Here is an 18,122-nt window from a genome sequence, read left to right on the forward strand (position 1 = left end):
ATATATACACCAACAAGAACATAACTCACATGGAGTTCAAAATAGGAGATCATGTATATCTCATAATTAATCCTAAAATAGTTTCTCTAAGAATTAGAACCTATGCCAAGTTGGCACCTTGATACTATGGACCATTCAATATCTTAGAGATATTGGGACTAGTGGACATGCTTGCATTACTTCCTACCATTAAACCATATAATGTATTCTATGTAACTTTACTTAATAAATATGTGCATAATTCTAACTAGATAATTCACTGAACTATGATCTAAGTGCAACCTGAAGGAGAATTCCATATAGATCCTCAATGCATACTAGATAGGAAGGAGACATTGCTTTAGAACTCATCCATTGCATAGGTCAAGGTGCAGTGGAATAGTTTGGAGCAGATGAGGAAATTTTTGAGCTAAAGGATTCCATGAGAGTGGCATACCAATTGTTTTTCCTACATAAGACATTAGAGTTGAGCACAAACGATTGTGTTCCTTTAAGGAGGTGGGGATTTTTACAACACCAATTTGGTTCATAGAATTATTATACTTGATTATGTTGTTATCCTCTGTATTGACATTTATATGTCGTCATCATGATGAAATAACTAGAAAATAAAAAATAATGTGAATGTATTAATTTATCATTAATGTAAATATGTTGAACAACTAATTGGGAATGTGAGCACTCATATAGAATCTGATACCACGAGGGAACTTGTGAGGGGGTTGCGTGAATTATACTTGCTTTCTCTTTCCAGAAAATACCTCACCTACATTTTTATGCTACAATTTTAATTTGAGATTGTTGTCTTACCTTTCCCACTAGCACACAATTCATTGAATGAAGCAAAGGGTAGTTGAAGCAACCATATACAACAATTGAGGGGGAAAAGCAGTGGTTGTGGGATAATTTCATAATTCAGTGGGTAGCATGGGAAAGAACCATATTAATTTTCAGGATTTGACCCATGATTGGTGTGAGGGAATGGGATAAATAATGTTTAAAAGTCACCCATAGGGTAATTTAGAAATATAAATAGAGTGAAGGGTGCATGAGTGCCTAGAGTAGTGAATCACAAATGGAATGTTTCTATTCCTGAGTGGAATGTTCATTGGGACATCCCAAGAAAATAGGTTGCATTTTGGGTGCCCAAACACACCCAGAGAAGTTCCAATCATGGATTGGATTATTGTTGGTATGTTCTGCAATCACCAAAAATGAATTTTTCTTGCTAAATGTTTGTATAAGAGCCTTGCAACCTAGATGGGTAGAGAAATGTGTTTTGATTTGTGCTAGGTAAACATGATAAGCAAGGGGTAAGGAAATAACTCAGGGAATGTAGAGTAGTGAAGGGATTTCCATATTCACTTTGCTAGCTAGTTGAGAGGCATTTAGAGAACGTTGATATTGCAGGCTAAGTAGGTTGAGGAGTTCTCTTAGTATCTCTTGTTTATGAAGGAGAGTTTCCTTCACCTAAACCATTTACCAAAGAGTTTACAATTTTCCCCTCGTGGTATCATGGCTTGGCTAGGGGGTGACAAATTGTAGAAAGGTGATGTGCAATTAAGACTATGGTTGGGTAGAAAAGGTTCTTTGTCGAATCGATTGCTAACATGGATACAACTTAGATAAAAATTATTTATTATTTTTATATTGGTTTCTTAATTGTAGCTTGAATGATTTTGTAGTGATAAATGAAAATGATGTATTGAACTATATTAAGCTTTGATATGCAATATCATATGTGAAATTGGTATATTCCTTTTATTTTGAAGTAAAATATTTTGTATACAATTAATTACACACACACACATGAGAAAGGGCCTTTGTGGATGATTAGATTGTGTGGTTTGTGGGAATGATATTTTATACATAGTGAAATGATAACTATTCTTGAAATTTCCATGATATTGTAAAGGTGATGCTTGATGTATGAAATTCCATTGTCAAGATTTGAGTTAATTTCTCCATTTTTCCCTTGAATCACAGTGGGAGTTGTGTAATAAGAGACTCCTTTAGGTTCCTAGTGACAACCTTAAGATGTTGGTAGGCCATGAAAACTTCATGTTTCCATGTACGTAGGTTGGTTATTCATCCTCATCTATATTTTGGAATCAAATTATTCATAACTAAAATCCTTTAAATGTGTATGGAAAACCTAGTGAATGTGGTCTTCATAAAACATCTAAAAATTAAGTTTAAACATCTTCACTTAAGAGATACTTCAATTTTGCAAATTCTTACATTTGAATGATACCGAGAGGCAAGTAGCCTATAACTAGAACCAGTGTGAATGGTTCTCATGGGTTAAGGGGAAAACTACTAGGTAACATGGGGATGTATTACATCTGTTGAACTCGTTTCCTTGACTACTATAATTATGGTTGAAGAAGAGAGGGAAATTTACCTGAGAGTGCATGTCCAATTGTTTTATCAAGTCCTTGATCTATATCATTATATTTGGAATCAAGTCTGAACTTTGCAATTTTAATTCTTCTTGAGTCTTGTACTTTTTGTGAAATTACTCTATTTATCAAAATCTTGCCTTCCCTACTAAAACAAACGATATTTTTAGCTGTAAGAACAGATCATATCATTGAGTTCTTAATCAATCTCAGCTCTGATTGAACCTCATATTGTATGGAAGAAATTTCCTTAAAAAGAACTCCAAGGAAAAAAATCCAATTTTGAAGATGTGTTAAAGTAAAAATAATGAGTAGAGAAGCCCTAGGGAAGAGAGAAAATTTCAAGACTCCACATAGCCTAGATGAGAGACTTGTTCCCAATTTTTAATGCATGGAGTACTTTTAGAACTATTGATACCTCTCATGATGTAGTTAGAAGTCTCCACATTGCAAGAGATACCAATTCCATGGAGCCTCCATGAAGTTAGCTATGGTCACGAGTATGTGGAACAACTTGTTGAAATTTCTGACAAGTGTGTGTCCAAGAACGACATTGGTTCTACAAATCATTTCCAATGTACCAAATCTTATTCATGATGTCACTACTGCTCAGGTGTTAGAATATTGAACCCATGAAAAATCATAGTAAGCTAACAGTGAATTTTAATGATAAAGTTATCATACCCCATCAGTAATTGGGCATGTTCTCCATCTTTGGTGATTATCGATTCACCCCTAGCTAGTTAGGAAGATATTAAGCACCATGCACTGAGCCAATCATTGGCTAAATGCTTTTTCATCTTGTCTATTGAATATCATTTTATTCTCATCCAATGAACAAGATGTAAAGACACTTAGCCAATCATTAACTTAGGGCATCATGCTTAATATTTGTTTAGTGGATTAAGCCCAGTTCCCATCATCTCAATGTGTGTATAAAACAATCCATTGGTAAACAAGTTGAGGCTATTCTCATTGATTCTTTAGAGAAAAAAAATCATCACTTTCCTATCACCCAAAATTGAAGTGTTTAGATTACCATATCTTGGGGTCGATGGTCTCTCATTTTTGGTGAGTTTGGATGAAGTTATCATTTGTCGATAGATCAAGCTAATGCTCACACATATTCAGTGCTCATAGCCTACTATTATCTCTCCATTGCTGTCAGCATGTGACTTGAGACATAGTCCATCAAGTAGGTGATTTTGATTGAGTCCATATGATGTGTATCTTTAGTGGATTGGGATTATGTTCAATGATGCAATGCCTCATCATATTAGGTGAAATAGCCAATGGCACCATCCCTCACGATTTGTCTGAGATTTCCTTAAATCAACATTTGTGTCCAATGGTAGAGGACATTATAATATCCCTCCCCTTAATAATAAATAATAAATAATAAAAATAATAAATAATAAATAATAATATAATAATAAATAATAAATAATAAAAATAATACAAAATACAAAAATAATAAATAATAATATAAATAATAATAAATAAATCACTTAATAATAAATAATAAAAATAATAAATAATAAATGTTAAATAATAAATGATATTAAAAATATATACAAGAAAATAAATAAAAATAGTAATAACCATACTAAAGCTCTAAATAAGAATAAATAGAAATAAAACAAGAAAACTATCAAAAAGAAGAAAATAAAACAAGAAAGCTAAAAATCAAAAGAAAGTCGCATGTAGACACATGGAGTGTGTACATGTGGTTTCCCATCCAATGTTTGTTCTATTTATTAGATGGTGAGGAAGATGAGAGGCATTCCTGCATTCCATCATTCCAAGATTCTATCTTTCATTCTCTTGGGAGAATGGTGTTCTAAGACATAGGAGTCACTGGCAGTAGTACGTTGATTGAGGGCTCGGGGGTTTAGTTTGAATACTGGCTCTTTCCTCTATGATTCTCTGCTCTCATTAGAATCTCATTACATGGTGAAACCACTATCTCATTTTCTTGAGTTGTTTGTATCATTTCCTAAATGCTATTTCATAAGATGAAAAGTGCTATAATCAACTACAACGATTAAAGGTGTGACATAGCTCTCTCCATTACAACCATATAACAAAGAGAAATTCTAAATGAGTCACATAATTAAAGGTATATAGTTTTGTTATGACTCATTAATTCATTGGAAAAGTATATAATCTTGTAATCTTGGATCGCGATAATCTACCCATAATTGACGATGTATAATTCTCTGAAAGATTGCACGATTGATATGGTATACTGGCATGCTTTTGTGGAGGAACAAATCTTTAATGCTGGTGTAACTACTCACCATTAGTTCATTTTAGTTTACATAGCACTTGAAGTATTTTCATGATTTGTCACCAATTAAAGTGCTCTTAAATAATGAAATCTGTCCCAATTCACAATGGATAAACTCTGATATCTTATTACCTTTAGATGCTTGTTGTTCACTTGCATCTGTTCACTATTCAATCTGATCTAACAGCCATTGAATGCTGATCATATTATTCACTAAATATCTAGGATGGATAACTGTTCTCATTGTCGTTTAGCAATAGCAGTGGCTTGGTATCTCTCTGGTCTATTATTACAAGAACACAACTCTCTCAATATGATCTTGATGATTAAGATGTTGTGAACCCATTTGGAGTGCTTACTTAGCTAAGACAGACTAATTCATGTTTTATGGCTTGAACGTTATCATACATCTAAATTGTACCCTATGATTTCAGTTTAGTTTTGAGTATAAGTTACATGAGGTTTCGTGATTCAAGGTTAATTGCATATAGTGGATAAAAGTTGTCTAAGGAGAAATGGAAAGGAGAAACTTGCAATTTTTTAAGGATGATAACTAATGATAGCTCATGTGATTATGGCCAACATGGATCAGATGCTTAAGGTGGTAGAGAAGAAGTATCACAACAAGGGTAAGAAACCAGTAAGAAGAGGCAACCTATTTTGGAACATAATGGAAGAAACATAACTTGGTACTCTAAAGGTATCAATATAAGGTCTATCTAAGGATGATGCACATAAAGAAGAAAATATTGGCAATCAACTAATGAAGTTGAATAATCATGGTAATAATGAAGGACATTTTTACGGAACCTGGACGGTATGATAATATAGAATGATTGGAGAAGATAAGTTGTGTGCATAACAACATCTATAACAATGGGAGAGGCACATGGTAAATTTTTTCATAGGTGACTAACTATATGAATGAATTATGGATAACAAGATGTAGGAACATGCAATTTTATAAGCATATTACATTTGGTAGCTATCTTAATGAATTTATTACCCAAGTTGGGAAATAGTAACAACATTTCCAAGGTATATCCGTGCTATAGGAGAGGAGGAGAAGAAACTACAATGACTGGAGGTGAGAAATTAAAGTTAATTTAATAAAATAGAATGAAGTGAAGAAACTTCCATTTTTGAAGCTAGTAGACATGGAATAGTAGGAAATCAAGACAAGGAGAAAAATAAAAATATATCTATGAATATCGGGTAGGAGGAAATGAAGGGATGTTCTATCAAGAAGAAAGTTCTTTTAAGGGTATTAGAGTCTTTTATGATAAAGCAATCAAATGGTATTGAGATACGAACTTGACAAACTCAACGAGATAAGAAAATATTTCTGTGGATGAAGTGCTAATTGTTAAATAAGTCAACATGGATCAACAAATCCTCGTGCAAGTAAATTAAGCATGATATAACATTAAATCATGATGAAATAATGTTTATATGCAATTGCATATATCAGTATTGGAATCAGTAAGCCAAAGGGTAAATGGATGTAAATCAAGGAATTTTAATTTTGAGATAGATGATGATGGAATAACTAGTAATATCTTAAACAATGAATTTCATGAGAATTTCCTCGGGGAAGGAAGAAAATATAACGAGAGATTAAGACCCATGATGATGAGGCTCATGTGAAATTTAACGATGTACTTAGATGATTATACCGTTGGTGTAAATGATCAACTACCTAGTAGAAAGAAGTGGAAATGACTATTGAAAAGTAATTGACAACTTGATGAAAACATATTGACGATGTTTCATGACATCATGGTAGCAAGATAAAGATGTACATATGGTTCTTATAGTGTTAATGTATCCATACGATGATAGCGATATGCATAAGTATTATCACATTATGTCAAGGTATATTGACATATTCATTTACTACGTGATGATAAATATTTAATGTTGAATACTCATGATGGATATGATATGCATACATAAGAGTTATGATGCTGTAATATGAGGTTTACTGACATGTGGTTCATTTATGTGAAGTCATGATATGTCTTTGATATAATTATGTTGATGGTATAACTGAAGCATGTGATAGTTGCGTACAAATTTATGACATGCATAAGCATGCAATGCGTTATTACTCTTAATGTTGCGATTAACAATGATGAATGTTTTCTTGATGACATGCATGACTTGGCATGTGGATTATTTTCTATGATACTAAGATGGTATGGTTAATGCATTGGATGCATGTTGAGGTGTGATGATTCACAAGACTCCACAAATGGGCTGAGAGGGTCAGTTTATTTGATGATCTCATGCGAGCCCATACACACAAGGGAGAAAAAATAACACCATATGGGCTGGGGACAAAACTCAATCAACACTACATATGCCAGTGGTTCCTTTGTCTTGTGTATAGCTCTCGATGGATAGCTCTTGAAGGGCTATGGGACCATCTTGAGGAGGCCAAGTGCGTGATGTTCTAGGCTAGGAGCCTGTTATTGGATGGGATGCCGAAGTCTGGTGGGGATGTAAGGACTTCGATGCCTGGGGCTGTGCACCTTAGTAGTTGTGGAGGGAGTGGGCCAGCCTTGCGAGATGCCCTGAGTCATTGAGTACCATACCGGATGCTTGCCTTGGGGCAGATGAGGTCTGAGTGAGGCACGAGCCTTGGGGCCAGCCTTGGACTAGGATATAGACCAGGTCAGGCTTATGCCTGTTGTTGAAAGTGGGAAAAAGGACAAAGATTCCTTGAGATTTCCCGGGTGTTGTGGAACTTTCGATGCCTGCTGGTTATACTAGTTCAGCAGAGGGTGTTGGAAACATGAAGTAAATAAAATAATAAATAATAAATCATTCAACTTAACTTCGGGACGAAGTTCCTTAAAGTGGGAGAGTATGTAATATCCCCCCCCCTAATAATAAATAATAAATAATAAAAATAATAAATAATAATATAATAATAAATAACAAATAATACAAAAATAATAAATAATAATATAAATAATAAATAATAATAAATAAATCACTTAATAATAAATAATAAAAATAATACATCATAAATGTTAAATAATAAATGATATTAAAAATATATACAAGAAAATAAATAAAAATAATAAAAACAAAAGTAGTAATAACCATACTAAAGCTCTAAATAAGAATAAATAGAAATAAAACAAGAAAACTATCAAAAAGAAGAAAATAAAACAAGAAAGCTAAAAATCAAAAGAAAGTCACGTGTAGACACATGGAGTGTGTATATGAGGTTTCCCATCCAATGTTTGTTCTATTTATTAGATGGTGAGGAAGATGAGAGGCATTCCCGCATTCCATCATTCGAAGATTCTATCTTTCATTCTCTTGGGAGAATGGTTTTCTAAGACATAGGAGTCATTGGCAATAGTATGTTGATTGAGGGCTCGGGGGTGGCTAGTTGTAGCAAATCCTTGTGCAATTGAGCCTACGGTTGGGTGTAGAGTCGTCCCCAAAACCTTGTCGCCGTTAGCAGACGTCAACCACATGTAACACAGGTAAGTGCCACTCTGATTTAAATTTAATGTTAATTAGAAAGTTAATTACATATTTATTTTGGGCTGTTACAGACATGCTCTATCCTAAGAGATGACCCATCAATCATTAGGGGATTTTTGAGGTCTAAAATGGGCCTCATAAGAAAATTATAAAATAATAGTGGAAATAATAAAATAAGATTAGATGACATCATCAAATTTTACAGGGAAAAAAGAAAAACTATTTTTTCAACTCGTATTTTCAACTTATCTCCCTATGAGTTTACTCAAATTTCTAGCAAAAACACTTGTTGGATGCATAATTTGATTCCTCAACCAAGGAGTACCCATGTTGCATACTTTAAATGGACCTTGCTACACTAAAATTGAGAAATACATGAAAAACATGATTGCAATCACATTTTTTCATGTATTTCTCATTTTTCATGTAGTAAGGTCCATCGAAAGTTTGCAACATGGGTACTCTTTGGATGATGAATTAAAATTTTCACCCAACGAGTACTCCTGCTGAAAATTTGAGTAGAACCTTAGGGAAATAAGTTGAAAATACGAGTTGGAAAAGTAGTTTTATTATTTTATTATTTTTTAATCTTTTTACTTTTTTACTCCAAAAATGGTGAATCATCCCCCATGGTTGACATCATAATCTTGAATCCTATTGGTTCTTATAAAGTTTATTTTGGTTGTACATTTTTCTTATAATCATTAAATTAATGGCAAAAGTGAAAATTTAATATCCTATACCCTCAAAGCTACTGAGAGAGAGTTGTCTCATCTAGAAAGCATCAAGAAAGTATTAAGTACTGTTAAACACACATATGGCAGAAAGAGTATGTAATATAAACCATGAGAGTATGTTTTTTATTAACAATTGATATACATTTATAGTACATGGTATGACCGTTGGGTTCCACATCCCAAGGTCTCTTGGACTTTCTTAGTCTATTCCGCTTCCACACTAACCCATAGAGGATTAGGTGTCCAACATTCCCCCCCTTAATCTGAAGGGTTATGTATGAGTCCAAGAAGAGAGCTGTAATACAAAATGTGCAAAAATGCATGGCAACACTAGGCTGAATGTGCTCTCTGAAATGTTGGTATAAAGGGCAGTGGTTTAAGGATGACCACCAACACTAGAACGCTTAGTGCAGTCCCCAGAACTCTTCCAATTCTAGCATGAAGCTCAAGTCTTCTACTATAGGAAGTGTTCATGATGTTTTGAAGAGGGAAACCTTCACCCATGAAAGGGAGGTCTCACTCTGCATAAAAGGGATAACTTCAACCTGAAAAGGGAAGTCTCAACCTGTGATGGTTTAACGATGACCAACAATGTTGGAATGCTTAATGCAATTCCTGGAACTCTTCCAAGTCTAGAAAGAAGATGAAGTCTTCTGATAGAGGAAGTGCCCCACACTCTATTCCTAGAATTCTTCCGAAACTGGTAAGAAGCTGAAGTCTTCTGCTAGAGGAAGTGTCCTAGATTACCAACTGAAGGCATGCTCAGGGCCATCTTTGTCTTTGGCTACAACTCTGAAACTAGTGTGGCAGGTTGTGGCTCAAGCTCACTTGATGTGACTTTGAAGCTTGTAGATGACCATCATTTCCCCCTTGTCAGATACAAGGTGAGATGATGGAGAAACCTCAACTGCAAGACCGTTCAATACTCTAGAAATTTTTTTGACATGTGACTAGAATATCTTCTTGGTTGTTGATGCCCATTTCCAAGAAGCGATCCATCCAAGATGAATCTTTGTTCTTGCAGGAGGTTTGTTTCTGAAGCATCTATTTGAAGAATGACTGGTTTTATGACAGTGCTTGCATGGATGAATATCAAAACAGTGATCTTTCAGATGGCCAACTCGGTCACAGTGTTGGCATTTCACAATCTGTTTTTGTTGCTGTTGCTGTGGAGGAGGGGCAGAATCTGGAACAACTAAAGGTGAACTGTCATGAAGTAATCCAACACTCTGAAATTAGTTGGGATTTGAGTAATCTGGAATATGAAAGGACATGTCCTTGTCATATCCAAGACCAGTTCTGTGCTTGTTGTGGACAAGCTATTCCCAAGGTCTGATGATGGGCTTGGGAAGTGAAAACTGAACTTTTGCATCTGCATGTACAACTGCTGCTTTATTGGGCACTGGCTCTGAATCAATTGTAACATTATTTTCTTTCTATTTATGGGAGTCTGTTTCATTGTTCTGAACAGAAACAGGTTCAAAATGATGACTCCATTGTTGTAATTCTGCTTGCTGTAGTTGAGATTCAAGCTGCAAAAAATCAATCTGTTCTTGTGCATATTGTAGACATGTCTGAATTTCAAAGAGAGAGTCTTTGTTGATTTTGACTATGTTTTTGACACTAGAATGTATTAGTGTATTCAGTAACTCTAATACTCCATAAATTCTTCCCATTTTATCAACAAATCAAACTCTGTTAAATACACTTATTTTAACTTATTTCAAAGATATTAGAAGTTGCTCCAATTTCGATTTGCACCAGGTTTTGGCTGAATGGTGAAATCATACAACTTTTGGAATAAGGGGATAACTTCTATATACTTTAATACTCTACGGGAACTTCAACACTAAACACAAAAACCATAATGAGTTTTAAAAACAATGCCACAACTGGGGCAACAGCAACTGCAAACTTGCTTGGATCCTTCAAATACTCCTTCACTTTCTCTGCCAGTGGAAAAGGATAGTCAAGTTCAATAGCAACTGCTGTCACACTAGAAATACCATGTTAAAACAAAGAAGCTTTCAATAGTCTCCAATCTCCAAATTAGTTCAAATATCGAAAACCCCACATGTTATAACTCTTGGTCATGATGATCGAGATCTAGTGGAGAAACTGTTGCGTTATTCACTATTTCACTTTATATAGAGCTGTCAAAATAGATATGGCCTGGGTTCAACAATATGAACTTCATATGAATGATATTGTATAGTTCAGCTGACATGTCTCTTGATTATTATTTCAATCAAGGCCATTTTATTCTATATATTTTACATGAAAGCCATCCCACGATTATTTAGGGCTACATCCTTAACCAGCAAATTAATCTTCATCCTTCCATGTGCACTGCAATGGCCATTACAAACCATTCCAAACACACTATAGATACAAAACTATAACGTCTAACTTCATCTTTCTGTGATACAGTGATCAATGTATCTTTTAGAAATGTGTGAGATATATATGTTGAATTGATGAGCAATGGATAAATATATTGAAGAAACCAACCATCTTTAAAGATGATGAGAAGTCAATATAACATTCTATATTAACTTCCAGTACATCAATCTGCTGAAGCTCAATCTAGTATTTCATTCGCTAACAATAATGTTGGTATGCACTGGGAGTAGCTAATGACAAACGTCTTTGCTATTAAAATTTGGGAAGGTGAAAAGGAATGAAACATATTTCTAGTGATTATGGGGGATACATTTTTCCCAAACTGCCTCCTTGATCTTCTAAGCTTAGCCTTCACGACGATGGGTTGTGAGGGCAATATTAACGATAGGACAATGATAATGGTTCCTTAGTGAGTATTCACGGTCTTCCTTTTCTTTTCTTTTTTTAATCCATAGTGATTCAAATTATGACCAGAGGAAAAACACAACATATATAAACAAAATATTATACCAGTAGTTTAACGTATAGGATGACAGGACCAATGCATACTAGGAATTTAATGCACCAGTCTCTACATCGATTCTTCAACCGATTCAAACTTTTCAATGCACCATATTGCAATGTAATGCCTCAACGTAGTAGAAATATGACCAGAATTAATGCCTTTTCAATGCTTGATGCAGAGCAGTAATACACAAACAGGATGTTGCTCCCTCCATCGCATACGACCCATACACTCCAACCATTCCAAGCTCACAACACCAAGAGTCACGACATGGTTAAGATTTCCACCATATACTCAATGCACAGTATTTTCAATGCTTCAAAAACCAGTTCTCACAGTGGACATTCAACACAATTCCACATGTTTTGAATGCATAAAATCTTAACACGGCAGTGTAGATCCTCGCTTCTCTTTGACAGCTTAACACGGAGCCCTTAGAGACAAGTCTCAGAAAATCAACAGAAAATAGGTTGATATTTTTCTATTTACTGGACTATGTATGCAACCATTCAACCATTTTAAAAAAACCCTTAATGCAACATCAATTTGGATTTACATACCATGATTAGTCTCCATATATAATGTATGGCATGACCTCAAATAATGCAAAACATCATGTGAATGAAGGTTGAATGCACCACTCACCAGTCTCCAGCCATGCAAACGCAATGAAACATGTTCAACGCATATATATATGCCGATCGTCTCAGCATTAGGCAACGTTCATTTCTTCACCTCATTCAGTATTCCAACACACAACAATATGCATAATTTAGATTAACATTCACCACGACAATGATTTCGACCAACATATTCAACGCAAAGTCCATCAGTCTTCCAGCACTGAGAAAATGAGTAACAATGTTCAGTCATAATCTAGCATTCAGGCTAACATTTTTTTTTAAACCAATGTATGAGTTTCTCACGGACATCAGGACTTAGGCTTTTAAAGAGTTCAACAAAAAGACACACAACACATCTTTATATTGCAAGCACTGACTATTCCTTGACTATGTCACTCTGATACCAATGTGATGGTTGCAAGGAATCCGGCTATGGATTCAAATACAGCTATCGTCGACCATTATGTAAATTCAACCTTCATGAGTCTTGCGCAACATCACCCAACATTGTTAATGGAGCTCCCGATGATCATCCACACCCACTTCAATTACCGATATGATTTCCGGTGAAACCCATTACTGTATGACTGTGAGCTTTGTGGCAAGAAAGTAGCAGGATTTGTTAAAATTGACAAGGAATTCCAGAGGAAGGAGGAAACTTCTGGAACTACGGTTACATTTGTTTTGCTTGATGGATGGGTGAAACAAAACGCTTCAATTCCAAAGTATGAGGGGCGTATGGACGCAGAGCAAAGGGGCGTTTAAACACAAGCGTAAGAGAAGGCTTCATAAGCATTTAGACAACAGACAATGGTATATAACCAAACACTGAGGGAGACATTCATTCATGCATAGAGAATCACCATTGTTTAGAGTCAGGAATTTGTGTTGGCAGAAGGCAGATGTGTCAGGAGTGCAGGTGCATTCTTTTTTCTATTTGAGACAGTGGATAGAGAACCCAACACAAATCTAGCTAAGAGAGGTTAGCCAGACACTTTGTAGCATGCACAAAATAATGACAGTTCTATCCGCAGGAATGCAGAACTGACATGCATAGAGAGGCCACAACTAGCAGCGCAATTTTGAGCAGGGCAGAAATTCGCCTACAGCTCTGATACCATGTTAAACATACACATGGCAGAAAGAGTATGAAAGATAAAACATGAGAGTACGTTTTTTATTTACAAATGATATATATTTATAGTACATGGTGTGACCATTGGGTTCCACATCCCAAGGTCTCTTGGACTTTATTAGTCTATTTCGCTTCCACACTAACCCATAGAGGATTAGGTGTCCAACAACTACAATTTATTTCGATATTTTATTTAATATCCTTAATTTCATCAATGCCATGTAGATCTACATGTCTGAAAATTCTATTTATATTAGTTATCTTTTCCATGGAAATATCTATTTCATTTGAACGATTTCCTAACACTTTACTAAAATGGGTATTATTGCTAGTAAGTGTTACCTTTATCCCTTGTACATATAAGCTGAGTGATTTTAGACTAATGCCCATAGGAAAATGACTATTTACAAAATATTCGCATGGAAGGATATTTGATTCAGTGCCAAAATAATAAATATTGACAATGGTTTTCTTCCCTTGTATCATAATGTGAAATTCATGAGGAAATCCCTTTATGGGGACTTTGGTGCTATTTATAGATATGAAAATAATGTTGAATAGGTTGCTAATAATAAGTAGGAATGACACCATACTTTCCACATGATTTCATTTCAGCTATGTTAATCTATGCATCAAGAAAATATTGTTTGTATCCAACCACCTTAATATAACAAAGATAATTAATATATCATCTAGGCCATTGCATTGATTTTTAAATATCATGTCGTTTTGATATATAGGGATGTATGTACCAACTTATTATTTATCCATTTGAGACTAAGAGAAATCACCAAATAACTAACTAAACATGGCTTTAGTTTCTTCACTATAGTTCATTTCTAACTCTAACAACATTTGTGAGAGTTGATGTTTGTCTTCATTAACAACCTTTATAAGTTCTTTTACCATCTCTTTCTTTTGTTCGATTCTCTCCTCATTTTATATTATTTTTTTATTGAATAGAAGACTTGGACAAACTATTTGATATTGGATGATCAATAGCAAGTGTTAAATGCTTATTAGAAAAGGTTTTCCTTTGGTGGAGGAACAATGGTTCTAGCTCAAATATTCTTATATGTCTACTAGTATAGTTTCTAGAACTAGGAGTGGGTTTTGTTATAGAGAATGATTTTGAGAACTTGACATCCATAGGATAATAATGTCCTATGTACATCATGTTGGGCTATGTGAGGGATTGATAGTGAGCTTGAAATTCAAAAAGTTGAAACTAGAGATGGTGTTGTTGGTGGAATTCATCAAATGTGAGTTTGAAAATCTTGATTTGTAATAATTTTATTTGTGCTTTGAGTTTGGAAGGGAATATATATAAACAAAGCGTTTTATGGATTGAACATTAAGAAGAGATAGGAAATCAAATTCATTATTAGAAGAAAATTCAAAGTGATTAAGATTTAAGCCATGAAGGGCATGCATAGGAGAAACATCACCTTCTACATTTAATGAATCCGTAGCAAATAAATATTCACCATCTAGCTGAGGATAGAAGAATGGGAGTCAATCAGTTGGAGCATATGAAAAATTGAAAAGATACATAACTTTTGACGAGTGTCTACTCTTCCTCACATAGGACACTAGTTTTCCCATTGGTTAGGCTTGTGACAAATGAAACACATTATATCAGCCTAAAAGTGCCCATGGAATTTTCATTTAATTTCATTTAATTACGCCGTAAGGCGTTTCCCTCTGGAAACAACTCCCCTGGCTGTTGCGCTGGCACAATCTGCACCCTATAATTGATTGTTAGACGATTAAAACATTTTACACCGTTGGATCTGGACCGAACTGACTCCTTAGTTTATGCCTGGCCACTGCTAGGGAAAACGCCCATATAAACCTTCCCAAATCCCCTGGCGTAATACATTTTCGTGCCTAAATCCACTGGTGGCGATGCGGAGTTCCTTGTAAATGAATCTATGGGGCCAAAAAAATCTTGCTCCCATTCTTCGATCTTTTCTCTGTATTTCGTTTTTTTGAGAAACACAGCGGCAAACGCCAGCGAGAAGAAAACCAAATCTGCCACTGTAATGCCTGGTATGAGCCCTACGCGCGGACGCCTGGAATTCCTTTTAGCGAATGATGGTAAACTTGAGATATTGGCTTTCCTTGCCTTTCCCACATTTGCAATAATATCTGCTCTGAGTATTTTACTGGATTTTGGTACACCCATTCTGTACATTTAGATAGAATTGTTTTGCACTGGGGATTCAAGCTAGGTTTGTGGATCATCCTATTTTTGTTACAGATCATGGCTGCCGTTGTTGGAAGGTTTATGGGTGCTCAGGGGACTTCGTTCTTGAGAAACGGAGAGAAGAAAAATTCGCCAGCCAGGAGGAATGTAGCAGTGATGGCCTCTGTTGGTCTGATGGAGGTGTTTTCTTGATTTGGGCAGGCGATGTGCTATCTGGAACATCATCAAATGGCATGCATCATGCTGGTATCTCTGTGTTTTTTTTAGATCCAATTTCAATTGAGATAACTATAAATAATTTTAGAGCGCTTTAGGCTCTCAAATACTGAATCTCCATTTGTACCAGAAAAGTTTCTGCAGGAAGAAGTTGAACAGATTTAAGTGAACCAGGTTGTTTTGTCCTTTATTTAAAATTTTCTGCAAGTGACATCCATAGATTGAATTGTTGGCTTCGGGGCTTTGGAATTGGAGAGAAGAAAAATTCGCCAGCCAGGAGGAATGTAGCAGTGATGGCCTCTGTTGGTCTGATGGAGGTGTTTTCTTGATTTGGGCAGGAGATGTGCTATCTGGAACATCATCAAATGGCGTGCATCATGCTGGTATCTCTGTGTTTTTATTAGATCCAATTTCAATTGAGATAACTATAAATAATTTTAGAGCACTTTAGGCTCTCAAATACTGAATCTCCATTTGTACCAGAAAAGTTTCTGCAGGAAGAAGTTGAACAGATTTAAGTGAACGAGGTTGTTTTGTCCTTTATTTAAAATTTTCTGCAAGTGACATCCACAGATTGAATTGTTGGCTTCGGGGCTTTGGAATTTCTATATCGTAATTGCGGTGGCTGGAATCTAACAGTAGAAATTAAGTCGGTTAAGTTTTGGAAAATGGACTCTTTTGTGTTCGGGAAGTTCGAGGAGGACCTTCGGGGTCGGAGCTCAGAGGATCAGGATTGGACGTTGGCTGCCTCAAAGCTCTCTATATTCGAACAAACGAGAGGAAAAAGTGACAGGATTAAGAGTCTGGAGCCTAAAACTTTATACTCACAAGTGAAACAGGGGGGAATTAAATAGGAAGCTTGAGGAAGTTAACGACGACCAATTTAACTTGATTCAGAAACCATTTGAATCTGGCACCAGAGTTGGAATTGTACACGGCGGTTATAACATAAGCCATGGCATTAAGTATAACAGCAATAGTCATAGCAACGGAAACAACAACTAAAAAAATAATAGCTTTGAAAAGCGGTTCAAGACATTACCATCCTAAAAAATTCTCCCTAGAAATGAGATTTTCAGTGGCTACAACTTTGTATGCAACAACAACACTATGCAAAAATATCTCAAGCGAATGTTGTTCGGTTTGCCTCAACGATATCAGGATTTTTTTCGTGCCATAACACCAGGTCTGCCATTCTTTTTGTATAATTATACAATCCATCAGTTGCATGGAATATATCAGGCCATCAGCTTTGGAGGATCCAATATTGATCCAACAGCTTGGGAAGACAAAAAATGCAAAGATGAATCAAGGTTTCCAGCACAGGTGAGGATTCGTGTTAAAAAGGTGTTCAAACCACTTGAAGAGGATGCTTTTAGACCTATCTTGCATCACTATGATGTTCCCAAGTTCTGTCTACCACTCTATGTCCCAAGGATTTTGGCCTTGCTAGACCTGTTTGAGGAGAACAGCATATGATACATACATCCTAGGATAATTTTAGGATAGTTTCTTCCCATGTAGAGGGATTGGCTTGTATTGGCCGGTATATCTTAATATTTTCAAGCCTAGTCTTCAAAGTTCAAACTTTTGCAGATGCTTTATGTGCAGGGTTGTCTAATGTCCAGGTTTCATGCTATTCCTCGGCAGATCTATGGTTTTGGTCATTGTTGGTCAATATTGCACAAAATGGCTTTCCTTGTTCTTGATTGTGGAAGAAGACACCATAATCAAATTCACCATGAAGTCACTGTTCTCTTAAAATACACTTAAAAATGTCTATTATCTGCCGAAACTGGTGATGTGGATGGATTAGAGTACATGCATCACTTCAGAGTAATAGTGTAGCAATCCTCATTTCATACTTCAGAAGATAACTGCTCCCTATCATCTCTTTCACTATCCGGCCACAAGATTAATCTTGTGAATAAACATCTCTATATAACATGAGAGGATTAATCTTCTAAACAATAAACATCTCTGTATAATACAAGATATCACATAGTAAATCATAAAGGGTTTGCTTTATCTACCTTCCTTAAATTGTCTTTGATTGAATCTACTGAACCTCCCCAAAGTTTAATCGATCTTTAGCTTG

The 18,122-nt window shown here is 35.4% G+C and overlaps 1 protein-coding gene and 1 pseudogene across 1 annotated transcript; both read left to right on the plus strand.

The window, feature by feature from the left end:
* Positions 1–15,313: 15,313 nt before the first annotated feature.
* LOC149261759 (uncharacterized) lies at positions 15,314–16,122 on the plus strand. The gene is made up of 2 exons (XM_089370882.1): positions 15,314–15,699; positions 15,863–16,122. The coding sequence occupies exons 1-2, from the start codon at positions 15,534–15,536 to the stop codon at positions 16,120–16,122; spliced, it is 426 nt and encodes a 141-aa protein (XP_089227008.1). The 5' UTR covers positions 15,314–15,533.
* Positions 16,123–16,611: 489 nt separating this feature from the next.
* LOC149261760 (B2 protein pseudogene) lies at positions 16,612–17,818 on the plus strand (annotated as a pseudogene).
* Positions 17,819–18,122: the final 304 nt, after the last annotated feature.

Source organism: Pinus tabuliformis, chromosome 6 (genome assembly GCF_031772625.1).
Source record: "Pinus tabuliformis cultivar Carrire ecotype Pingquan chromosome 6, CPIR1, whole genome shotgun sequence".
Taxonomy (NCBI): Eukaryota; Viridiplantae; Streptophyta; class Pinopsida; order Pinales; family Pinaceae; genus Pinus; species Pinus tabuliformis.